Raw genomic sequence first — 26,501 nt, forward strand, 5'->3', positions numbered from 1 at the left:
AAAGTGGATGTGCATAGTCACAGGAGGAAAAATATAGTTTTCTTGTTTGCATCATATGAGAAGCACAACTTGTTTTGAACATCTTAAAAAGGCTTAAACTCATTGTTGGTAGTTTGGAACTTACTCAAGCCTGAGCTGTGTCACCTTACAGCTGAACCTGACTTGTAACTGGAAGGTTGTAACCTTGAGCTGGTGAATACTTTAAATGAAAGTATTCAGTATAATACCTTGCTGTTTAAATGGGTCCAGATGTAAAATTGCTTTCAATAAAAGCCTCAGCCAAATATTAATTTAAGATCTTTATGCAAACAGTACTTTCAGTTTCCAGGGACAGAATGTCTTGGTTCTCAGCACAAACCAATAGTGTACTGTAGATAGTTTTCTGACTTTTACACAGACCTGGACATTGTTTGTTTTGTATATTTGAAACAAATTAAGAATGACTGAATTTGGATGTTAAAAAATTCCCAAATGATGGTGTTTTTTCTCTGTATTTACTTCACTCCACATTAGTTTTAGTTTATTCCCTGCTGTATTCTTCAGAACTGGCATTCTCTTTAATTCATGGCATTGAGCTTCTTTTAGTATAAATATCCACTTCACAACTGCTGGTATTATAGACTATAACAAGTTAATTTTAATGCATCTGTCACTTCAGTAAACCTTTAAGTTTACTTTTTTTTACCAGCCAGCAGCCATATCACTCTGCAACTCACAACTGGCAACCCACTGAAGCTCAACAGGTGTGAGCCTGGTCAGTACCTAGATGGGAGACCTCCTGGGAAAAACTAAGGTTGCTGCTGGAAGGTGTTAGTGAGGCCAGCAGGGAGCACTCACCCTGTGGTCCATGTGGGTCCTAATGCCCCAGTATTGTGACGGGAACACTATACTGTAAACAGGTGCTGTCCTTCGGATGAGATGTAAAACCAAGGTCCTGACTCTCTGTGGTCATTAAAAATCCCAGGGCGTTTCTCGAAAAGAGTAGGGGTGTAACCCCAGCTTCCTGGCCAAATTTCCCATTGGCCCTTACCAATCATGGCCTCCTAATAATCCCCCTGGTCTTTACCAAACACAGCCTCCTTATAATCCCCATCTCTGAACTGGCTTCATCACTCTGCTCTCCTCCCCACTGGGAGCTGATGTGTGGTGAGCGTTCTGGTGCACTATGGCTGCCGTCGCATCATCTAGGTGGGGCTGCACATTGGTGGTGGTGGAGAGGATCCCCATTACCTGTAAAGCGCTTTGAGTGCAGTGTCCAGAAAAGCGCTATATAAGTGTAAGCAATTATTATTATTATTATTATTATTATTATTATTATTATTATTATTATTAAATCTTCAATCTTTAAGTCTTAATCTTAAATCTTTCCCAAGAGTTGCAGAGTGGGAAGGCTGAGAACTGAGATTGTGAGTGGGTTTCCGCGGCTACTCAGTGACATACAGGTGACTTAACACTCAGGATGTTTTATGTTGGTCCTTCACAGGAAAGTGCCGCCTCATGAGGCCGAGACGGCTGGAGCCATTATGGCCTTCTTCTTGTCTCTGGGCTTGGCGCTGGGAGCTGCCCTCTCCTTCCTCTTCCGAGCAGTCGTGTAAAAGGACCGATTCTTCACCTCTTTCTCTCCGCAAGGGAAAAGATCAACCAAGGATTCCCCCTTTAAGATTCTGCAGCAGTTTTGCAGTCACTTGGTTAATTAGTGTTTTTTAAATTCTTAGTTCTAGAATTAATGTTTTTTAAAAGGAAGAGCACTGAGATTGACATAAGATGGTAAAAAACAAAAAACCCTTCCACTGCTGCATGGAAGGTTCTGTACTTCCTTGAAACAAAGGACTCTTCATGTCTGAACAGAAGTATAGAACATACAGGAATTCATGCTGCTTAAGCTGCCTGCCCTTCGTTCTGCTTTTCATGTACATGTATAATTTTTTATTTTTGGATTGTGCATTTTTCTGTTTATTTGAGACTCAATGGGTTGTTGGTCGATCAACTGATTTTTTGTCAATAGTTTCACCTGAGCTTCACCTCAGGGAATCTCAAGGGCTTCCAAGATTTTTAGCTCAAGAGCAGCTGGTAATGTGGTGACCAGATAAGGGATCCCCCTGTTGGATATAACTGGTAAATCAGAAGCTGTGTTTCTACAAAGTGCTGGCCTAGCTTTTACATTGTTTATTGGAGAATGAAGGAAGTCCTCTATTTGAGGGAATACTTGTTTTCTAGAGTGCCACTTAATGTTTTTTGATTATGCTTTTATTTTAAAACAAAAAAGACATCAGATGTGTAAGCCTGTTTTTACTTGTCTGGGGATGCTGGAATGAAACCATGCTCTTGACTTTAAACCATTTTGATCTGAGCCACACTGATAATGGAGATCTCAGAAGGTGATTGATTATATTGAGTATATGAGTAGATGAGCATATCCCCTGTAAATACAGAAGGGTTTTAGATTTACTTGCTCTTAAGATGATTTTATATTTCTGTGTGCACTCTTTAGTCAGAAAAAATCAGTCATGATTTTACAATGTGGCCTGTTTTATTTTATAATTAAAATTTATTTTTTATTTTAGTCTGTGGTGGGCTACATAAAGTAGAACTCACTGCTATTTAAAGTATTGCATTTGAATTTAGTCTTTGAAAGACATTGTAAATTGCACTAACACAAAAGAAAGGGTTTACTTACTGTCACTTAAAAAGGGGAGAACCTTTCTGGTAGTTTCTTTCATTAAGATTTCTCATGACTCAAATACCCCCTTTCAGCACTTACTTTGGACAAGTCCCACACGGAAGTCCTTCACAATGTTTTTTTTTATATTTCTAAACACTAGATGTATAGAATGTGAATATGAATCTGATGAAGTATTACAGCTGTATCATATATATTATTGTATTATTACCTCTGTGCTATAGTCATAGTATTTAAATTTTTAAAAATTTAAATAGTAAATTTAACTCACACTGACTGTATTTTAGTCACATGTGTCAGTGAAATGAACTGAAATGAATCCCACTTGAGTTTTTTTTTAACAGTGGCAATAATACATTTTTTTAAATTAAACTTTCGCTTTGTAGAAAAACAATTTCAATGTTTTCTTTACAAGATAAAATGTTTCAATTACAAGATAGTAATGTTTTTTTTTTTCTGTAGGCTGTTATTTAGAAATACACTTTTGAAGAAAGGGCAGTATTTTGTTACTGAGATCATGCTCCTGGAGATGACTCTCAGCTCTGTCTGAGACCCCCCTGGTTTAATCAGCTCAGCTCTTCCACTGTCTGGGGCACCATTTGGAATCGAATTATGTGTATTGGTTTTAAGAACAAGATTTAAGATCTTTTTAATCTCAATCTGTAAAATAAAACACAGTATTAAAGTATTGTCCTTGTTCTATTTTAAAATGCATTTGTTCCTTCACATTTTTTTTATTTATGTACGTTTTGTCAAAGAACAATTAACTGTTTAATTCTAAGAAATTTGCTGTGCTTTGTTTTTCTATTGTAGTTTATAGTCCGATGAGTGTAAAGGAGCTTGTTTTAAAGTGGTAGCAGTTAGAACATCTGAATTCTTTGAGGAGAGAGAAAGACAGCAGTTTCCGGACTGAAAAGACGCTGGAATCCGTAGTGCAGGTTTGAGAATATGTTTGAACATTTGAAATGCTTTATTTCTGCTGTATTTTATTACTCTGCAACAGCTGCTGCCACTCCAGCCAGAACTGGAGTATGAAAATTGAGTCCACTTTCTGTTCATCTTGAAATATTCAGTTTCTTCTTTTTGAACTACAATATTGAAATACAATATAGCCTGGATTTGCACTCAAAATAACCTATAGAGACTTAGAAACATGAATCTAATGGTTATTTTTATAAGAGCAATCAGCAGCTCTACATGCAGTTGGGATCTTCAGTAGTAAGCCAAAAAAGACATCTGTATGTATTCAGGAACTGAAAAGTAGTTTGTGTGTGCATTTTAAATAAATCACATTTTGTTTATTGTATCCCACTGGTCTTGAGTGTTATTGTCTGTAGTTCAGTTGTGAAGTTCCACAACTTGAACAGGCCTAAAGAAAGTCTTCACACAGCAGAACTGCAGCGTAAGAGTTTTTAATGTTTTTAAGCTTAAAGGACCAAAACACATCCACTGCACTGCTTCTCTTTTGTCCTGTCTGCTACAGAGTATTGTTAATCCTGCCCTGTGCAGGTGAAATGTTTTAAATGTTCACCAGTTAATCTGCACATGATTAAGCCCTTTTTGAAACTGTTTTAGGTGGAATTCATTTGCAGTCTTAAAACCACCTTACTTCTCTATTTTTTATTAAAAAAAGGATAGAGTTGGTTTCAAAGAAAAGTAGCCATGGAATACATTTTTGTGCTTTCCTGGCATCATCTTAATAATTCATTACTAGTTTCTGAAAGACTGCTGTATAATAAATCTGACAGGATTGCCAAAAAACAATTCAGAATTTTTTTAAATTAAAATGAATACTCCTACAGAGTATTCATGGTTCAAAGTCCACAAACAATTCAGATTTTCTTTTATTGTATTCAAGCATTTTAAGACTTGAGATATGTGAATACTAGTTTTCCGATAACATTCTTGGATACAACTAAAAAAAATACTGATTAGTGTAATAAGAGTAGTAAGATTTTTCATCTGTTTTAATCACATTTAATCTCTGAAGGCAAGGAGTCTGTTTATCAGGAAGGTTTGTTGATCGGCCTTCAATCCTTTAACAAGGCTCTTGGATTTTTTTATTTAAATACTGTGAGATGACAACCTGTCACAAGGATATGTATGAAATTCCACAGAAGGCTGATAAAATGATACAATTTGTCCTGTAGTGTGGAAGCCTTAAACATTCTGCACTGTTGAACTCTGCACTCAGATGTTCCTTCTTTATGAAACACAGTGTCTTCTGCTGAAGGTTTACCCATTTTGTTTTAAGATAATCTGTAATTTGTAGTTAAATGCATCATTTAGCTGCCCTTTTGGACAGATATATTGATCTAACATCGGGAAATCAGTCAAATATGTGTTATTCATAAAGTAATTAGCTTCTACGATATTTCATATTGGTTGCTCATGTATAGTTCATATTGATTTAGGATCAGGTTTTGAAGATTCTCATTGATGTGAGTTAAAGATTGCTAGAGAACAAATTTGTTTCTTCCCACCTAAACTGGGCTACATTAATATTAAAGTGTATTATAACAGAAGAAAACACTAGCGGATGAAAGCAACTTTCCTGTTTGCTCTTCTCTGGACTGATGGCACAATACTAATATCTTTTTTGTGTGTCCTAGTAACCAACATTTTACACAATACTCAAATGAGATCTAAACAGTGCATTGTACGTTTAAAATAATAGCAGGTTTACATTCTACACTTTTAACTATATGTGTTAGTTAAACTACAGTGTTTGCCTTTTTTAATGTTTCTCCACATTATTTAAAGATAAAATGGAAAACACTGGACTTGAAAAAGTGACTGTTTATATTTATAATTTTCACTACTTGCATGTAACACTACAGTTCTGTACATAAAACAACATTGCTGAGTTTATCTAAAGCTTTTTGAATGTTCTTTGCTGCTTCTACACTGTTGGTTAATCTTTCTGTTTTGCTATTATCCACAGCTTTCACTGGAATGCAGTTTTCATCTCACTATACAGGAAACTGGGTCATTTATATATATATATCAGGAATAGCGGTGGTCCTTGTGTCTGTTTATCAAATTTCGATTCATTAGCCAGTCCTCAGTTCTGGTACAGTACATCAATTGATAAACTTTAGGGCTTTAGGGAAAATCTGAAAATAACCTATGCTTGGGTTGTGTTTGTTACCATTGTTGCTTCTTCAAAGAACACTAACAAGTTAAGCACAGCTTATCTTTCTCCTGTTGAACTCGTTTCCAAACATAAAAAAGGTTACAAAGGAGGCCATTTGGACCACCTAGCCCCTTCAATAGTTAGTGGCTAATTGATTCCCTTATCTCATGCAACCAACAGCATGGTTGGGTAGGTTGTTCCATACTGCTGCTTTCCCTTTAGTTATGATGATTACTGTCCTATACCACGTAATAAGAAAGTTTTATTGGTCTTAAATTGCTAGATTTAGTTTTCTTTGCCCTTTTGCAGATAGCAGCTATACAGCTATCCAGTCAGTGGGTATTACCCGTCTTGAATGGCTGTTTTGCTAATAATCTGTGAGACACATCTCCTGAGCACAGGTCTTGGAATGAGCACGAACAATCCTCATGAAAACTGTCTGCTGGAATGATAAGCCTCTTCATCACTCCGAAGTGAACTACAGGGATGAGAATTACCTGTAAGGAGTTCATGATTATGGTAAATGGAAGAGTGATAATGTTATATTTTCTGGAATAAAATTAGTCTGTCCACCACATGCCAAGTCCTAATATATTGCATAATGGGTCCAAGTGTACAATCTTTTATGTCTTAGGTTTTCTGTCATGAATCTTGGGTAAAAACAAGTTGAAAAATTGTTGATCTGACTTGGAGAGTTGTAGTGGAGGAAAGGGTTTAGTGCTGTTTGTTTTAGTGTTTTATACTCAAAAGTAAACTCTTGACTAGTGGACATGGGAAGTGTTTCTCACTTGAAAATAAACACGATGTATTACTGAATGTCTGAAGTTTAAACGTATAATCTTAAAACACTATGAAAACACTCCATCTACACATACAAATTAGCAATACATAATACCTTATGTATATTATGTAATTAAAATGATTTGTTCTAATAAAAGTTATATTATTCTGTTAAATGTTTTTTAACAGGATTAAAAGGTTATATTGACCTTCCAATGCATGCAAGAAAAGTAATAATAATAATTATTATTATTATTAATAATAATAATTAAAAAAAACAGCAGGAAAAAACTAAAATGTCTTTGCAAGCTATAAAAAATAGAAATTGAGTGACAATCTTTTACTGTATATAAAACTTCAGAAAATTGGTTGCACCAGCTCATGGGTAGGTGCAGGCAGCTGCTCTGTAATGAGTAATAAGACACCGGAAATCCGTGTGACTTTCCTTGGCTAGGAGCTAAGCAGAAGTAACCTCACTATTTAGCTTGTGTAAGTACAGCACCTGAAAGACAGCTGTTTTCCACTATTAAAGCTCAGCTAGTGACTTCTCCGCTATTTGGCTCCATTATTAGATTATCTGCAATAATTCAGTGGTTTTACCTCACCGGATTCCAAAGTGCCTGTACAGTCTAAAGGAACATATTTCACCCACAAAAGGAAATTATTATATATGAGCAGCTCCAATGCACAGCAATCAGAAGTGAGAAGATGCTTCCAGAAATGAATTAAGGGAGATCAGGAAGGTTGGCAACCTCACATAAACTCAGAAAGGAATTCAGACAGGACACTAGTGTCGACACCCCTAACTCTTACAGTGCCATGAGGTCTTTAATAATCAAGAAGCGATAACCTTAGCCTATGGTTCTCATCTCAACGGCAGTGCCTCCTATACAGTGTCCATGATCACTATATTGGGACGCTGGCTTGGAAATTCTGGTGAAAAAAAGAGTGCCACCTACTGCCGTCAACCCCCCTTTCAAACAGAAACTTTTTTTCCTTAGAGGTCTCAACCCAGTATTGAGCAGGCCCAGCCTTGCTGAGCTTCTGACATCTGAAGAGATAGAGCTACCAGTGGCAATCTTTCTATCAATATACATTGGCAATGGTGCCCATTTGATAGGCTATTTTTTCCATTTCAGAAAAGTATGAGTACTTTTGATTTGCTTGATTTCTTCTGTGTTTAATAGGTTTGACAAACGTTGCTCTTATCTCAGGTTTGTCCAGGTCTCATCCATTATCACAAACTTGCTGAGACATTAATGAACAGCAACACACCAACACTGAAAATACTGGCTAATGTGTGACTAGCAAATGGTTTTGAAATCATATTTATACCAAGCAGGTAAAAAGGTGTTTTTTAACATAGAAGTAAAAATACTAAAAATGGAAATATCTGTCATCTGCAATTGCCACGTTGGTGACAACAGGCTGGTCCCTACAAGAAGTAACATGGTTGAGAGAAGCAAAAATGCAGATTAATACAAATCAAAATTTTTAGCTCAGTGTTTTTAGAGAATTAGCCCTTTAATCTCAGTTGGCTGGAGTCTCTTGCACAATTGCAGTCAAGCATTTTAGTAGAACTATTGTGTAGCGATGTTACTAAACGTTATTACTATGATAATTCTACATAGAAATAAAAAATAGAAAGTGACAAATATGTGAACATAAAATAATGACGCAAGTAATGAACTTTCTGATTCAAAGAAACAATCTGAAACATAACAGTGAGCTTGTTGTGAATTAAACAAAAGGGCTCTCTCTCTTATTCTTGTGCTGTGTCATCTGGGTCTATGTAAAAAGTAAAAAGTAATTAATGGAGGGGAGTCCCTATTACCTGTAAAGCGCTTTGAGTGGAGTGTCCAGAAAAGCACTATATAAGTGTAAGCAATTATATGTAAGCTGCCAGTAAGAAAGAGAAACACTCCTGATTACCGAATTAATCAAACCCTTGTGGGAAAACACTACAATTTTAACTGCAGTAAATTTTAATATTTATCTTGGCATCTGAAAAGACTGTTAAACACCTTTAGATTTTGTCAAAATAGTTGTGTTAATCAGAAATGTTCCACACAGAAAAATAGAAAATTATTAAAATGCCAAATGATTCTGCTAACTTAAAATATAAATTAAATTATAAAGAAATGGAGGATGGTGTATTAATTGGTAGGTAAACTTTTAAAACTTTCCAGTGTCCAATAAGAAAGTACACCACCCTGATGCAGTACTGATATTTCAGATCTTCTAGTTTCATTGATTTCACAATTTTCACTTCCTCACTCTGCTGTCCAGTGGCCCAGAGCACACTCATCCCCAGCACACATTTGTGCCCAGTGCACACTCATCCCCAGCACACATTTGTGCCCCACACTTATCCCTGGCTACACATGCTCCAGGCTACAGGGGAAGAGTACACAGCTTCCGCCCAACATTCTCTGTATTGTGGTCTGGTGTGATGAGAATTAAACAGCGTTCACACTAAGCGTGAAAACATTCCACAGTCTCAGCAACTGCGTCCACAGACCTTTTCTCCAGTCTCATGAGTTTGCTTTGTCTAAAAAAACATATTTTTGCCAACTGCTAGCAGGTTTGCATGCCTTATTTTATCCAGAATCATCTCATTCACCAGTGTGTGTGAATCTGCTGTGCTATTATCACTTGTTAATAAATTGATGTTTAGATGGTTTTGTTTAGTTTTGGTTGTATTTCTACAAACTAAAATGTAATTACAGGTAATTACATAGGTTCACACTAAATTATTTAGACTTGATGAATTAACATTTTCTGTTAGCTATTTTATTTTAAGAAATGCTTTAATTTGACTGCATTGCATAAATACAATTACTTTATTCTGTGCTGCTTTTCTTTGCACCCCCGAAGCGAAGATAAATTCTGCTTCCTAAAATAAGTTCATTTCTTAAAATATTCTTCAATTGTACGTTTACATTTCAGTGACCTCGACATTACACCTATAACCAATTACCAGATAAAAAGGTAAAAGTTTTTTTTAATAATGAAGCAAACCGTTTCTAATGAAATGCATGTCAAGTGTGTATCCGTATTATTGCTTTCTGATCCAGTGAGTTAAAAGAATCTGCACCGTGTAGTGATTTACGCTTCCAAATTGAAGTGAAACCCGACCGTTCAAAATTTTAAGATGGCCACCGAGTTGCACGTATCTGAATATAACGAAGCATAGAAGCAGACAGACACGCTTCTCCCATGTTACACCGTAATCTTTACAACTGCGAGTCTGGTTTGATTGATGCCAAAATAATTTAGAGAAGGAAAAGTAGCAAGGTTCCAATACTGTCTGTCTGTGTGGATTGGTATGCTATCCACGGGGGAACATTTACTTCGACGTTGTGACCACATAAACGGTGAAGTAACCATGCCTGGCTAGGGGGCGCTAGCCAGTGATGGGGGAGTCTCGAAGAAGCCTCTCTTGTAAAATATCCTTCGCTCTTGTTGATGGTTTGCCATGGTGACGAAAACGGCGTCTGTACGCCAATCCACCGTGTCAACAAAACGGAGTTTGTTGCACAGGTTTATTTTACGACGTGTCAAAATAATAAACTGTTTCTAACCAAATGCAAGACAGGTGCGTATCCTTATTACTGATGTTTGATCCAGTGAGTTAAAAGAACCTACGCTGTGTAATGATATATACTTCTAAATTGATAAATCGAAGTGAACCTCCACAGTTCAAACATGGAAGCAGACAGACCCGCTTCTCCCATGTTACACCTGGATCTTTACAGTTTCGAATCGACCGCAGCCGAGGGGAGCAGGTATGTCCTGACCAGCCCGCGGTCGCTAGAGGCGTGTGCGCGACTCGGGGTCAGGCCTGTGGACCTGCTGCACCGGGCCCTGTCGGAGTTCGTGGTGGACAACCCGGACGCTCCGCTGAGGAAAGCGACAGAAATGTACGAGGCTCACGAAAAAGACCGTCGGAGGCGACTTCGGGAATGCCGAGAGGAGAGACAGAAGATCCTGGAGGAGGAATTGGGTAGGAGGACCCCTGTTCCCACAGCGCTAAGGACTCCTGCTCAACCGCAGTCAGCTGAGCAGTCCACGGTGATGCAGCCTTCAGACTTCAGAGCGAAGAAAGCAGAGGAGGGCTGGGCACCCAGTAAGAGAGTGAAGTCTTCTGAATTGGATACCAGTAAGCCAGAATCCCCCAAGGGGCGTTCTTTGCAGGAGTCTAGAGAACACAAGTCCCCCAGAGCAGGCTGGGAGCACCCAGGCCTGCGTGAGTACATTGCTAAAAGCTTCAGCCTGGGGGACTTGAGTCACTCGCTGGCCACTGAGAAGAAGCTGGAGAAATTGATACGGGATATCCGAAGGCAGATGAGCATCACCGTGCCTGAAAAGGACCGGAAGATCGCTGCCCTGATGCTGGTGAAGCACGAGGAGGAGCAGTCGCAACAGCAAAGGAGGCTGCAGGCGGAGCTGCGGCGGGACGAGGCACGGCGCCGGGAGAGCCTGCGGAAGGAGCGGGTGGAGCGGGCGCGGAGGCAGGAGCGGTGCTGCCGCCTGGAGCGCTGGCAGCTGGAGCTGGAGGCACGGAGACGCAGGGTGGAGCAGGAGGAGAGGCAGCTGGCCAGCCTGAGGGAGCAGTCGGCCATCCTGCACGAGGATAGGTGGAGGCTGCTGGCTGAGGAGCAGGAGGCAAGGCGGCAGGAGAAGATGGAAATGGCCCAACAGGAGGCAAATGGCAAGAAGCGCTGCCAGGAACAGCTTCTGAAGGAGAAAGAGCTGGAGGAGCAAGTTCTCCGGGAGAAGCAGGGCAGGGAGGCGCAGGAGAGGATTATACGTGCTGGCCGGAGCAAGATGCTGAAGGAGAGAAGGGAGAAGAGGAAGATTCAGCTGGAGAACCAGCAGAAGAGAGTGAAACACTTGCTTCTTAAAAGAGAGGTAGAGAGCCAGATCCAGGCTGAGGAGCTTCTGAAGAGGATTGCTCTAGAGCAGAAACTGCTGAAGTCCAGCAACAACTACCACAGGGTGCTGGAGGCCCGCCTCCAGGAACTGAAGGAGAGATCTCTCCGGGAGGAGGAACATTTGCTGCGAGCCCAGAGCAGAGCAGAGAAACACCTGAGAGAGCGTCAGAAACACAAAGAGGCCCTGGCTCAGGTCATGGACAGGAGGATGCGACAAGCCCTGGAGGTTGCGGGAACGCTCGTGCAGCGGAGAGCAGAGCTGGCCAGGCAGGCGAACACAGAGAAGGACAAATCCCACCGCCTGCTGTACGAGAAGGTGCAGGAGGAACAGGAGACCCTGCAGCAGCAGCTGAAGGCAGACATCGCAGTGAAGGACAGGAGGAGTGAGCAGCTCCTGCGAGACAAGGAGGCGGCAGTGGAGGAGTCTCGCAAGGTGGCACGTGCCTCTTTCCAGATGAGGGAGAAGGTGAGGGAGCAGATTCACAGTCGTTCCTTTGACCAAATGGCACTGGAGGCCCAGCTCAGGGCCAGCCTCTCCAGGATCAAGTTGTGAGGTCACAACTCAGCACCATGACACAGCATCTGATTTTCGCAACAATTGTGGCAATTGGTGAAGATTTTTATACATTTTTTATTTGTATTTTTGATGATTGTGGTGAAAATAATCATTTATTTTATTTTTCGCTGTTTAAAATGAACTAAAACTTGTCTGGTCCTTATCAGAAAGAGAAGCTAGAATCCTATTAAGCTGCAATAGGTTACATTTTCATCCTCACCTTTTCATGTCACAAATATGGAAGCTCAAGCTCGCAAAGTCAGTGACTTGGAAGGTACTTCCTCAGCTAACTATATTATGTTTTACAGCACTATGGAACAATAACATGGGACACATTTGAAATTCATACTATTTTTATTTCTGGCGCACTAAAAGCAAAGCCCCAGGCTGTTTGAGGAAGACAGCTGACCTGGAGCCAGGTGTGGCTTCAGGACACAGTGCTCTTATTTTGCACACTGTGCATTTCAGGAGTTCACACTGATTCTGACCCTACTTTATGTGAACTTGAGTCTGTGTAAACTACTTAAGTATAAACTGTATTTGAATTTTTATGGAGTGTATTTGTTTGGTCACTCTTCCCTTCAGCCTCTTAATGCATTATTATCCTGGAGTCTGGGTAGGCAATTCTATTCGAGCCACAAGAATAGCTCATTGAGCCAGAGCTAGTCCTGCTTTCTAGACATGAGCAACCAAATAAGTCCCCACAGTTCTCAAGTTATTTATACAGCTGGAGCATCTGGGGCACAATATGTTGCTCAAGGTACAACAGCAGAGTCTGCAGCGAGGGCTCAAATCCCACAACTTGTCAGTTGTGAGGCCAAAGACTTAATCACTATGCTACGCTGCTCCCATGCTGGTGCCTATTTGCATGCTAGAAAATAAGTAGGTGGGGTGGGTAGTTTCTTCACCCTTGTCCAGAAACCTTTACAGTAGGATCCATCTTAATTTTCTCACATGTTTGAAAATGAAGTTATCACTGCTATTCCTGCTTTGTCTTTTGCCAGGAGACATCTTGTTGCGATCAGACCAGAGGTACTGTAAAATGTAGAATGAAAAGAAAGGCATGAGCATACTGTGGTTTTAATAAGTTCGAACTAATCATGCTTCTTGACATTTGCAGGCTGCACAGTGGCCAAGAGGGAGGATATTAAGAATAAAGTAATCAAGAACACTATCTTTGCTATTTGAGAAAAAAACTCTAAAATAGAAGAAAGTTTACAGACCAGTGTTATTCTGCCAATTTGTTCTCTTGTTCATCCAAGAATTTCAACAAAGTTGCACTTGTCAGACTCCTGGTGTGAAGACATGCCTTGCTTTCCCTGCCAAATGAAATCTGCTTGTCATTTCAGCTTGTGTTCTTGGGGACCTGGTTTATTGTTCACTTTGATGTAGTTGGATAAGGTGACTTTAGCTTTTACAGGATTTTTGAATATTTTTGGATATTTGAAAAAGTCTTTAGATAAGTCTCTCTCTCAGCTCAAGTGTAAAATTTAAACTATATCTACTGTATTTGTATTGACACTCACTTCTGGTATTTCTTGTATACAAGGCTGTTAAAAAAATGGATCACAGCAAAGAGAGTTTCAAGTTCAAATTAGCAGAATTTGAACTTAAAGTTTATACTAGAGAAACATGTATTGTCATGTGTGAAAGCAAAGTATTTTAAGTTGGCCTCTAACCAAAGATTAATGTGAGGTACTTTTTGTTTTTCAAATGACAAAAAAGTAATGTTTCTGTACTGAAAGGTTTGTGGTGTTTTAAAAATTGAAAGAAAGCTTACATTAATCACTTACCTTGCTCTGTTTAATTGATCTATTCCAATGCTATAATACAATCAGGCACAAATAGCCATTGAACTGGTACTGTGCGTTCCCATGGGTAACAAAGGTACACGAGCAGAAGAATCACTGTCCACCAGATGGCGCTCAGTTCTAGATTTCAAGGGTATAACATCTCTACTGCATCTCCTGTTGTGAACTGTTTTGGTTCTGTTTGTACCATTGAGGAGCAATGACATTTGATACATGCACAGTTTCACTACTGTTTGGATATAAAACTTGTAGATATTCTAAATATTTGCACTTCAATTAAGCATAAATGAAACCTACATTACTGGAGAATACATTTCCTTTTTTTTTATTCCAATAGGAAAATAATTCTATCTTTGAAGATTTTCATTTTTCCCAAGAACAGTGTGGTCTATAGGGTATGCTTTTTAAAATGATCTCTTACCACTGAAGTTTTGGAACATGTTAAGAGTTAATCTTCAGAGTCCTCTGAAGAATCACCCTTTTTTACATGCAATGAGATAAACAGCAGGATCCATTTGCCTGTCATGCTTCCCTAATAAAGGTCATTAACAGAAAGGGCCTGGGGGATGTGTGAAAAATAGTGTTGTGTGTGGCTGCAGACTCTCTGCAAAGCTGACCTAGTTATTCCATGAAAGGAGCTCTGTCTGCTTTCAAGGCAACTGCCTGTGCCAAGAATGTCAGGGCCACCACAGCACTCCTGGGGTTCAGCCTGGGAGCCAGCCAAGCACAAACTCCAGCTGGGGAAAAGGCAAAGTCCTGCAGTATGAGAGGTCCTCTTGTGTTTGTGTATGCGGCCCTTGTGACAGGCTGTGGCAAAAATGAATACTAGTTGGCGATGTGATTCAGACTTCGGTCGCAGTTTTTCATTACCAAGGTGTGTTATTTTAGCACCATTAATGCCCATAAGAGATTCCAGCACCAGCCTCTTTTTACATGAAATGCTATAGTTCATGTTGATGTTGTGAACACAAATAACTTTAACTTTAGATACAGACTTTATTCCATTTTAAAAATGTAAAAAGGAAATGACTCGGAAAAATAACTTTTATGGTATTGTGGGGTTTTTTTTTATAAAAGGGAGACTGCACTACTTAAATGACAATGATATTGTGCAACATTTTATTAAAGATTTTTACTGTCTTCATTTAGCTTAGTTTATTCAGACCATAAAAATGTCATCAGTTAAAGGTGTGAAAAGGGAAAAAAAACTAAATATTCTACAAAACCTTCAATAAAATACTGTACATCCATATTTAAACGCATGTACTCTTTATCACATTTACCCAGAAGTTATCAGTCCTAATTTGGTAATCCCACACCCTGTATGCAGTTCAAGACAAGCCTCAGCAGTTTATTAAGATTTTTTTTCCAAATCAGAATGAGGTATCAAATATAATACAATAAAGCACAATATGTAAATGTTTTTTAAAAAACAATTTGCAGTTATTCACATATAATTGTCATAACCTCATCACTGAAGTATACTGGAATTAAATTGTAAAATTTTCCATTAAAAAAATGAATAAAAAATGGAATGATAAATTATGACAATAAAAAATTCAGTGATGCATCATACAACATTTATCCAAGATGCATCTTGGACAGAACTATAAACCGTGCCTTTCTGGTTGGACTGGAAGCTTTAGTCCCATTTGCACCTACTGTATGCAGTAACCAAAACTTAATGTTAAAAAAATTAAAGTCTTAATGTATGTTCACACTTTCAGGGGTTAACCACATTTCCAGCATTCACTTTTTCAGATTTACAGCAAAACATGTACAATTAAGATGACCAGTGAATCACCTGGCAGAATATAAAGCCATAACTGATTCCCTCCTGTAGGAAATTAAGTTTGAGTGCACTGTAACAAAGATTACATCAAGATGACAAAACTATAGAGTCATGAGACACTGTACCTCCCGTCTTCCCTTCTGTCTTCTGACCTGCATACACACTTAGGCTGCTTTTGTCTTTTAGCACAAAACTATTCTCTCAGCTCTTACACTAGCACAGCTTTCCCCATGGTTCATATTCAGGTCAACACTGAGCCTGAATGTCAACTATTATTCCCATATGCTGGCAAGAAATTTGATTGAAAATCACAAAAAACTTCCTTTGCCTTTTTAATGCAACAGTGTTAAAAGAGCCAAATTTGTCTTTCCAGACAGAAATTTTGAAACGTACTTTTAAAAAACAGTTCATGCAACAGACTGGTGGAAACCTTCCCACCTCCCTAAAAATAAGCCTAAAAGGAAAGACAGTGACGTAACCAGGAATAGTATCCTGTTTCTGCGAGTTAACATTTTTTAAGTCATACTCAATGCAATTCTGATACTGCACTCTTTAAAAGACCCTTCAGAAATCCTGATTTAAAAAAAACTAAATCATTATGTGCTATACATTTCTAGTGGGTTTTTACCAATACAACCCAAGGACATTTAACATTAAAATTATAAATTGCATTGCAGTTACAGCACTGCACGCGACAGCTTGGCCCAACTTTCCCTGCCCTCTTCAATCATCGTGAAGTCCAAGGGACAGGAGCACTGGGAGCCCTGCACCTATAACCAAGGTGAGGCTCTCCAAGACACCTAATCCGCCCTGCTGATAAGCCCCTGTACTGGCATGGTGGTGCAGATGTGAGGATCGCTGCTGTCCCCTGCTGCTGATCTCGGGTAAAACATGCACAGTCGCCACATACAGGAAAGTACCAGCAGAGAAGAGCATTCCAATCCCCGTGGCCTTGAGTCTGTGCTCAGATGAGCCTCCTGTCTGCGAAAGAGTTGAAGACAGGGATACAGACTGATTTCACCACGTGCAAGAAGGGCAGCAAGTTTCCACTTTTGCATACATTGCACAATCTTAATAACATTAGGAGGTTTGCAGCCTAGTTTATTTGATGTAGTTCAGTTGGGTAGCTGCATCAGCATGTGCAGTCTGCAAAGGAAAAAGTAATAGGTTTATTCCATGCTGAAAAGCATGGAATAAACCTATTACTTGTTCCTTTGTAGTTTATTTGATTTTTAGTAGCTAAGACATTCAAGGATGTCATCCTTTGTTTCAAACATGGCTGGGCAGCTTGCTCCTGACTACCACAACCCTTTGTTTCATGAACTGTTCTCAGTTTAAACACTTTGCCACAGTTTCCATTCACATCCTCTGGTTCATGTTTCACTGCTTTGGGTTGTCAATGCCTTTGAGGATTCTGACAACACAAACACTGAAAACTATAATGGGATCTGGTTCTTACCATTCTTATAAAAGATTTCAGTTTTATCCTGTCAGAGGATATATATATATATTACACTGTTATTCCTGTTAGGAGATATTCCTTTGAGCCTGGTGATGAACGTGATTGCTCTTTAGGACTGGAGGCCATTGGGTTCATTTATCCTAGTTGAGATTCAATAATCTCATCCAGCCTTTTTTGTATAGGTATTGGTTTTCACAACATGGCCGGGTAGCCTGTCTCTTCTCTGGAGGGATTGCAGCACAGCAGTATACTTTTTATATCATGATAACCAAAAATAAACACTAAACAAGGTTTGTTTAATATTTATAAATCAAACAAACTTAAAATTAATATAATTTATATTAAACTTTAGCTCTCTAGTCATCAAAGAACTCTTAAAAGCTGGTATCATGAAGAGAATTATGTTTTCTTTTGCTCAGTAAGATGTTTGAAACCGAGATAAACCAAGAAATGCTGCAATAGAAGGACTGTTAGCACACTGAGGTCATTAAAATCTTGCAACAACACTCGCACTCTACTCACGAGCCAGCTGGACGTTCTGCAAGCTGGACACTCACCATGCTCAGAAAAAAGTAGGTAGCAATGGCCAGCAGCGGCGCCGCTACAGAGAAGGCGAACAGGTGCTTCTGAATCTGCCTCTTCTCCAGGCTGGTGTGCAGAAGGAAGGAGACCAATCCAAAGGCAGCAGGGGCCTGTGGTGCGACCAGACCAGTGGGGTGTGAAGCAGATCCAGGATTCATGAATCTCTTACAATTAATCTGAAACATGCAATCCTGTTTGTTTCGCCCCCACAACCTGGTTCAGTGCTACAGCTCAAGTAAAGCTTCAATGGACCTTCTGTTCCTTCTGCAAAGCCATGGGACCCGGACCGGGCTTAGGACTCATTCATGGCCCCTGCAGCTCTGGAATCCCTCTCACCTTGTGGAGAATCACCGCGAAGAAGACAATCACCTGGACGGAGATCTGGGCCGAGGCCACAGCCGCCCCCAGCGCCACACCGTCAGCTTTAGACAACAAGAGGACGACATCAGAGTGACCAACCTGCACTGCCATGAGCACACAACAGACCAGCCCCAGGCACAAGACACTGCAATTCGGCACAGGTCTCACTGGCCGTGGGCTCTCTTTAATACTGCTGTGGTGAAACACAAGAGTTTTTTTTCATCTTTAATTTTACATATCTGTACGTACTGTCTGATTCGGAATGGGGACCTTGCCTTCAGCTAAGCCACGGGTGTGTCAGCATTTTAAACAGCAAACCAAGACTAATGACAAACAGAGGAGGTTCACACCATTCAGCTCTTCAGCTTTTCAGCAATTGGACCTCTTTTTTAAGAAAACTATTTAAAATAGTTGAATATACAAATACGGCAGGAGACGACACAGGTAGGAAAACATTAAATATTCATTTTGTAGGTCAAACACCTGTGAAATGTGGGATAGAGATGATGGCATTTATTCCATTAAAGCTATAACTAACAAAGAGATATTCAGTAGCATTGTTCATTTTCTGATATACTTTTTTTTATCGTTAGATGAAAAGTCACACACAGACTTCTTCCCCATAAATCTTTGAGTAAAATCTACCTTATGTTCTCACTCTTGAATCTTCCTGCAGTTTCTGCCAGTAATTATCACCTGCAGGTTCATGATCTGATCCTAGTTTTGCTCCTGCACAGTCATGGTTATTAAAACACAACCTCTGCAGTTGTGTTTCAATGCACTTTTGCAGTGGTGACTGTTCATACCTGCAGCATGAATGACCAGGCCCAGAGTGGCTGTGATACTGGCACTGTTTGACATGCCTGTCCGTGGATCTGCGATGCAGGGAAAAACAGAGAGAGCCATTATCCTTTATTCCCCACTTCTAGACACAGAATTCTGCTTCTTTTGCTTCTCTGGCAATTCGGATTTCAGTGGTACACATACATGGCATTGAAATTTGAAGATGAGAAAAAATGTTAACCAAAAAATGAATCCCCTTGGACTTTCCTGTACATTTCTAAAATATTTTTTAACAAACCCTTCACTGCTTTTTTTTCAGTATCCTCCAGACTGTTATTGTGTTTACAACGGACTCTAAGAACTGTGTCTTGTGAGGCTGAAGTAACTACGAATAAATAAAAAATAAGGGGTTTACTTGCCATGCAAGGAGCAGTAACTGCCAATCTGGTCCACGATGAACATGAGGGTGAACCCCACCACCAGTGAAACTCCAATGAAGAAGTGTAGGGGGGTACTGCGGTCTGCCCTGGACACGGGGGGGAGGCTGGCAAGGCTGGCATTACTGTTTCCCACCACATTGACGCAGGGAGGCCTGGAATCTTGAAGCAGTGTTAGTTGTTCATTAGAACACAAGGCCATTCAGCCAAACAGGCTGGGATAATACATATATTTACCACCCTGAAAACGGTATAATTTTAGAAGTGCTATATAACAACTGCCCTCTGCCTTAGACTTTGAAACCAGCTCACTGTGTCAGCATGCACTTTGTACATGAATAAATCACAACCCACAGATGCAAACATGCACTGTGTAGAAAACCCAAGCCGTAATGATGGCTGTTTCCAAAGTGCAGCGAAGAAGAAGATGACGTTTCAATGCACAGTGATACATTCCTGCCTGGGAGTCTAGAGTATGAAGAAGGGTATCAGCTATCAGGAGAAGCACTTGGCCTAATTGCAGAATGGCTATTTATACTTTTCTAGGTCTTTTAAAAACTAAAATAATGATTAATAGAAAAACACAAAAGTTAACAGCTGTGAAACAAATATCTTGAAAGAATTGTGTGGTATATGGGAATCTGCACTATGCCCCTTTGTGCAAGGTGTAATGGAAAAAACTTTAGAAATCATTTATTGCCCTTTGCAATTTAACTCTTCATGTATAATAGGTCTTATTTCCCAAGATAAGCTGTCCTGAACTTGTTCGTGATTTCTGTCTTGGTTGTATTGTGTCGGCTCTGCCACAGAATGTCCCCTAGAGGATCAAGCTTGAAGTGAATTCTGGATGTCAGCCCATGAGTGAGTTAATCTCCCTCTGTTCCGCTCACCTCTCCAGGAATCTCCAAGCAGCTCCACTCCTTCTGGGATGATAATCGCCAAAGCCGTTCCGCACAGTAACCCAGCTCCAAGAACGCTCACAAACTGTAGCTTCTCCTGAAGGAATATTTCAAGCCATCAGGCAGCGGAGCTCAGAGATTGGTGGTTTTGTTGGGTGACACAGGTGAGATAGGTTTTAACACAGTCTTTATTGGTGGCACAGCAATTCAGTTTTTTAGTAAGGCTGAATGTTTCATCGGTTTCTCCTTTTATTCCCACAAAGCTTTAAGGTATGGGGTTTCAAACTGCAGTTTGATATGTCTATGAGGAGCAGGAAGACTGGTAAAAGGACACAGTTTCACTATTTTGGGAGAAGCCAGTCTGTGGGTAACTGGAAACAAGATGGAGAATTCTTCCTCGTGACTGAGACATACGCAGCACACATATATATCTCATCTTTGTGTCACAAGTACAAGAATGGGTCCTAGACTAACAAACCTCCAGGTAACTGTCAAAGTAAAGGAAACACTTGAGTAAATGAGGGATACAAAAATATGTTGAAAGCTCATGCTTCCACACAGGAAGTCACACATTAAGTCCTTCTTGACTTAATTAAACAATTAACTTACTGAGGGTAAATAAAAATGCCGGACAGGCTACCAAGGCTAGAAGAAGAGATCTCAGTGACTTTGAGAGAGGGATGATTGTTGAGGCAGCTTTGCTAGGAGCTTCAGTGATGAAGACTACTCAACTTGCCGATGTTTCATGAGGAACAGTAGCTGAGGTGACATTGGCCTGGAGGTCCGAAAGAAAGACCTCATCAACTAGGGGCAACTGTGGGCGAAACCACTCCTCGACTGTGACGTTCGTGCAGGGTTTTGCCTTGCGTCTCGACTCAGACAAGCAGCTCTGAATGTAGCTGAATGCTAAGCAGTTGACTGCAAACATCAATCTATGGCAAGAGCAGCGGTTTCATCAAGTAGAGTCTGTTGAGAATACTATGTTACTCTTGTGAGTATAGCTATGCCAAGGTGCACTGAAGCTGGTATGGCAGCTCGTGCTGGCCCAACGCCCTAATAATAATAATAATTGCTTACACTTATATAGAGCTTTTCTGGACACTCCACTCAAAGCACTTTACAGGTAATGGGGATCCCCTCCACCACCACTAGTGTGCAGGGAAGGAGAGCAGAGTAATGAAGCCAATTCATAGATGGGGATTATTAGCAGGCCATGATTGGTAAGGGCCAATGGGAAATTTGGTCAGGACGCCGGGGTTACACCCCAACTCTTTTCGAGAAACACCCTGGGATTTTTAATGACCACAGAGAGTCAGAACCTCGATTTTACGTCTAATCCGAAGGACGGCGCCTGTTTTTACAGTATAGCGTCCCCGTCCCTATACTGGGGCATTAGGACCCACATGGACCGCAGGGTGAGCGCCCCCTGCTGGTCCCACTAACACCTCTTCCAGCAGCAACCTTAGTTTTACCCAGGAGGTCTCCCATCCAGGTACTGGCCAGGCTCACACCTGCTTAGCTTCAGTGGGTTGCCAGTTGTGAGTTTCAGGGTGATATGGCTGCTAATAAGACACTTTATGTTGGTGTTTCCTATATTTTGGCAGTTACCTCTATTAACGTCTTATTGTACATTTTAAGTCATTCAGTCCACTGTTTCTCATTGTTATTTGTGCCAAGAACCAGTTACATAAGATCCTCCACACTTGAGCAATGCTTAAGTTAAAAACAAAATAAAAAAAGATCTCACTATGCATTATTGCGCCTCTGTCTGTAAGGATAGTTTTAAAATGAAGTTTAAATGAAGCGATCAAAGAGATCCATCGACTTACACGTCACTAACATACTTGAAAACAAGCTGATCGGGACTCAAGAACAAACTGGACTCTGCAGCACAGTACACCCGATGACTTGACCGGTCCAGACCTCACCCTCTCCTGATGTCATCAGGGACATCAGCAAGTATAGCGAAACGGCGGAAGAGCTTTCATAAGCAGCGTCAAAGGAAAGATATGAAAGCAATACTGTCAGGGAAAAAAAGTGTTAAAATCCTACTTCGTGAAAAAGCCCACAACCGTCTGCGACGCCACAATTAAACTTCAGCTGCAGGATGCGGTGAAAGTGATTTCTTAGGACGTAACACGTATAAAAGTCAAAAGAGCTGTGAAAACAATGAGGCGAGACTGACAAACTTACCTCCGACAGTTTGATTACAAGGGGAATCAGTCCTAGAAGGAAGCAGCCCGCAAACATCGCAGCGGATATTAAAATGATCGTGGCTGCCCCGTCCATGACCCCGAATTACAGAAGCGCTGCTGCCGTGGTCGAGTCTCTCATGTCCCTGTAACCTCGAACACTTTTTAATCCACGCAGAATCTTGCACCTTGTGTTTCTTTCCACCTAAATTCAAGCCCGTGTGTGGCTTTAAGTCGTCGGTCAATATTATTAACTTTTTTATAGCAACATTTCCTTCCACGTAGCAACCAAGCAAGGATACAGCCCTACGAGCGCGACCTGTCGGGGGCTGCGCAGCGATTCTGCTGGCGCCGCCTAGGACTCGACCACGCAAATGACCAGAGGAGGCGCTCCTGTCGCGTGTCGGCAGTCAGGCCTGCAGCTGCAGCGGCTCCGCTGCCTGCTGCTCCTTTTGCCGGGCTGAAGTCACACAGCAGCCCTATGTCACACGCACCGTCCGTCCCTGATCGGTCTGTTGTTCCTGCTGATTCGCTGCACACATGGCATTAGTAGACATAACATTTTTTTACCGAAGGGTTGTGGGAGTGTGAAATGATACCCTGGCTCTTTGCATCAATTGGCTGCTGGAAGGGGCTGAATGGCCTCCTCTTGTATGTAGCATTTATTTTGTTGGACAGATTCCTTCAAATCTGAGTTAGTTTTTTGGGGGATATTAATTGTGACTTCTTGGAGTAAAAAAGTGCTTTATTTATTTAGGCACAACCAGCCAGCACTCCCACGCCAAGCTGAGAGAGAGAGAGATCGAGATCGAGATCAACATCACAACATCAACCCACCAACAAGAATCTGGCTGCAAATATTTGAAAGTGTAATCCAACCCATTGCCCTATACAGCAGTGAAGTGTGGGGTCCCCTCACAGACCAGGAGTACACTCAATGGGACAAACACCCCACAGAAACTCTGCACATGGAGATCTGTAGAAACATCCTCTGTGTGCAGAGAAAAACACCTAACAACGGGTGCAGGGACGAATTAGGCCAGTACCCACTGTTGTTAAACATACAGAAAAGAGTATTAAAGTATTGGCTACACCTAAAAAACAGCAACCAAAATTCCCACCACCACAAAGCCCTGCTGAGCCCAAAACAGAGCCCCTGAGCCAGCTGATCCTGAGGCTCACTGACCCAAGCCACACTGACACTAACCAGCATCAGGACAGCACTGCTAGAGCACCACAACTCAAACTCATCCACATCACAGCACAGATCAAACAGCAATATCTCACACACTCACACAAACACAACATAAACTGGAATGCTACAAAACCCTAAACAGAAAATACACACTAGACGAATATTTGACCAAGATAAGAAACAGCAAAAATAAACAGACCCTGAAGAAGTATAGGCTCAGTGACCACAGCCTGGCAATAGAAAATGGGCGACACACGCAGACCTGACTGCCCAGAGAGGACAGGCTGTGCTCCCACTGTCACGGATGTCCAAAGGGACTAACCGTGGGGAGCAGGAGAGCGGAAAAAGACCCATATGTGTAGCGGCAAGATGGGAAAAAGGCCCGGGCTCATTAGTGCAAAGAGTTTAGGAATGCCGTATTGAAACCTATGCCCTCAGGGAGCAGCCGTGGGGCGCCCTGGTGCTAGGCGGGTCTCAGGACATCCGAACGTCAATGCTGAGCGAGGACAGAGTGCAAGACCCGGAAATATACAGCCCAAGGGAAAGAGAGGGACCGGAAGGACAGCAGACCGGAAACTAGGGACAGGACAGAGAAGGAGCGCCCTCTGGCTGCAGAGGGCGTGACACCCACTGCCAACAGGGAGAAATAGAGACAGAGGTGCACTTCCTACTGCACTGTGACAGATACTCTGGGATTAGAGATATTCTTCCCTAAATTCAGAACTCTAATCCCAGAGTTCCCACACCTGCCAGAATCACAACCGGTCCCAATACTGGGAGAGGGAGGAGGGAACTCAGTTGAACTGGCACCACATACTGATGCGATCTCCTGTCACAGCCTGAGGAACAGTGAGTCTGTCTCCCAATAATGATCAATATGTTTACAGTATATGTAAATATTTTATGATATGTCTTTGTTGTAAATGTCTGTAGATTTTATTTTACTTTTATTTTTGTTTTGTTTTGTGTAAATTGTATTATTCATGCTAATAAAGCACCTTGAATTGAATTGAAAGAGCGAGCGAGCGCCAGAGTGGGTCAGCTGCACTGGTCAGCGGCCTTCCTAATCCTCGACCTGACCACTACTACTCCCATCCTGCCCATCGCTGCGCACCCCAGCCGGGCGCTCTTCGGCCGCAGCGCCGGGCGAATGCGCTACAGTATAGTTGGAGTGAAACAATTTGTGTTCCTGCGCTTTTTACTCCTATGGAACAATTTCTGCAAAAACTGCCAGTAGCAGCCGTGCGAAACTGGCTACCTTACCAGTGTGTGCAGTGGTGCTGGTGTGTGGAGTGCTTATAAGCTTAGATTTAATTTAAGTTTAACTTCATGAAATGTATTTATGTAAAAACAATTTTTCAACTCAACATTTTATGATACTGCAAATTTGTTGTTTTTATTTTGGACATTATAAATAATAACTTATTTATAAAGTGCCTTTCCAAACCGAGATGGAGCTGCTGTTGTCGGGCAGGGAGCACAATTCCATTTTCCTTGCTGGCCTGATGCAGCAGGCTCAGGTCAGCTCAAACAATCACATTGAGCGCAATGCTTCATTGTGCACAAAAGCTGCTGTGTATAATCAAGTGTGCTTTATGTCCCCATTAAACGGGGACACTCTAATATAAAAAGGCGCTGTCCTTCCGATGACATGTAAAACCGAGGTCTTGACTGTGGTCATTAAAAAAATCCCAGGGCGTTTCTTGAAAAGAGTAGGGGTGTAACCCCGGCGTCCTGACCAAATTTCCCATTGGCCCTTACCAATCATGGCCTGCTAATAATCCCCATCTATGAATTGGCTTCATTACTCTGCTCTCTTCCCCACTGAGAGCTGGTGTGTGGTGAGCGTTCTGGCGCACTATGGCTGCCGTCACATCATCCAGGTGGATGCTGCACATTGGTAATGGTGGAGGGGAGTCCCCATTACCTGTAAAAAACTTTTAGTGGAGCGTCCAGAAAAGCGCTATATAAGTGTAAGCAATTATTATTATGATAAGAGAAGCATATACAGTACTATATTTAAAATATTGAACAAAACTTTAGTTGAGGCCAGGACAGAGCAATTAGCACAACCTTCAGTTGCAGGAAGAGTATTACTTGAGGACAGATAGTTTAGAACTTATCATTCAATTTAGCTGATGTACAAGCTCAACCCTTATGTCTGCTAATATTTCACAAATGGAAAAACAGAACTTTGATAATACTGATTGAGAATCAATAGATCGTTTCAGACAAGCTCGCCAATATTCACCTTACACATGTAGAAGATCCACAAAACTTGATTTGTAATTTTGTAACAGAGCTTCTAATTGGAGCCAAGAACATAATAGGACATGCATCATATCACTCTTCATGAATTCCACAGCAGCCTGTGGGTGACTTGAGCATGCTCTTGAATACCGTTGCCCAGTAGTTATTCCTCTGAGATCAGCTCTGTACCAGAATACGTATTCACATCCATACCACTCCTATGTTCAGTCAGATGGGACACCAGCACTCTGAATGGCAGAGAGCAGACTGTCACACTACAGCTGAGGCTGAGCTGCCTCCCACACTGCAGCAAATAGTACCTGGAATCTGACACTGGAAACCAGCAGCTGAATAAAAACTCCCCAGAAGCTATTAAAACCTCAATAGAAAGACAATAACTCAGACAGGTAGAGATGCCAAGCCATGTAGTGTCTTATAGGTGAGTGTGAGGATTTTGAATTCTACTGGAAACCTGATAGGAAGCCAGTGCAAGGACTCAAGGCCAGAAGTAATGTGATCACTTGCACTAGACTTGTTTAGGATTCTGACTGCTTATTTCTGAAAATCTGGGAGTTTGGTCAGTGAGGATTTAGCTGGTTTGCTGGGGTGAGCAAGCAAAGATTGAATTTCAAGCATAGCACCATCCACT

At 41.1% G+C, this 26,501-nt stretch overlaps 3 protein-coding genes across 7 annotated transcripts in view; 2 read left to right on the top strand and 1 right to left on the bottom strand.

The window, feature by feature from the left end:
* The window catches only part of LOC148645915 (equilibrative nucleoside transporter 1-like), a 48,167-nt gene extending 44,181 nt beyond the window's left edge, over positions 1 to 3,986 (top strand). For all 5 annotated transcript variants that reach the window (XM_088609589.1, XM_088609587.1, XM_088609591.1 and 2 more), the window contains one exon: positions 1,484 to 3,986. In XM_088609589.1, coding sequence (XP_088465715.1) covers positions 1,484 to 1,595 — 112 coding nt within the window. In that variant the 3' untranslated portion in view covers positions 1,596 to 3,986. The remainder of the gene's footprint in view (positions 1 to 1,483) is intronic.
* A 5,711-nt stretch (positions 3,987 to 9,697) lies between these two features.
* On the top strand, positions 9,698 to 15,044 carry LOC148645917 (coiled-coil domain-containing protein 177). The gene has a single exon (XM_088609762.1). It carries the CDS (start codon positions 10,305 to 10,307, stop codon positions 12,084 to 12,086), a length of 1,782 nt encoding a protein of 593 aa, XP_088465888.1. The 5' UTR covers positions 9,698 to 10,304; the 3' UTR covers positions 12,087 to 15,044.
* Positions 15,045 to 15,230: 186 nt separating this feature from the next.
* Positions 15,231 to 22,779, bottom strand: unm_sa35587 (un-named sa35587). Its single transcript, XM_088609763.1, has 7 exons — positions 22,409 to 22,779; positions 20,207 to 20,312; positions 19,299 to 19,478; positions 18,903 to 18,971; positions 18,073 to 18,158; positions 17,712 to 17,846; positions 15,231 to 16,673 (listed from the first exon to the last, which is right to left on the bottom strand). Exons 1-7 carry the CDS (start codon positions 22,502 to 22,504, stop codon positions 16,416 to 16,418), a joined length of 930 nt encoding a protein of 309 aa, XP_088465889.1. The 5' UTR covers positions 22,505 to 22,779; the 3' UTR covers positions 15,231 to 16,415.
* Positions 22,780 to 26,501: the final 3,722 nt, after the last annotated feature.

Source organism: Lepisosteus platostomus, chromosome 17 (genome assembly GCF_059453375.1).
Source record: "Lepisosteus platostomus isolate fLepPlt1 chromosome 17, fLepPlt1.hap1, whole genome shotgun sequence".
Lineage (NCBI taxonomy): Eukaryota > Metazoa > Chordata > Actinopteri > Semionotiformes > Lepisosteidae > Lepisosteus > Lepisosteus platostomus.

Bases quoted from the DNA above. Each gene is read 5' to 3' on its own strand.
- LOC148645917 (XM_088609762.1), top strand. From the start codon at position 10,305: ATGGAAGCAGACAGACCCGCTTCTCCCATGTTACACCTGGATCTTTAC.
- unm_sa35587 (XM_088609763.1), bottom strand. From the start codon at position 22,504: ATGGACGGGGCAGCCACGATCATTTTAATATCCGCTGCGATGTTTGCG. The intron at 19,479-20,206 runs GTGAGCGGAACA...CACTGCTTCAAG, and splicing joins GCTTGGAGATTCCTGGAGAG to ATTCCAGGCCTCCCTGCGTC. The intron at 18,972-19,298 runs GCAAGTAAACCC...CCTGCATCGCAG, and splicing joins CAGTTACTGCTCCTTGCATG to ATCCACGGACAGGCATGTCA.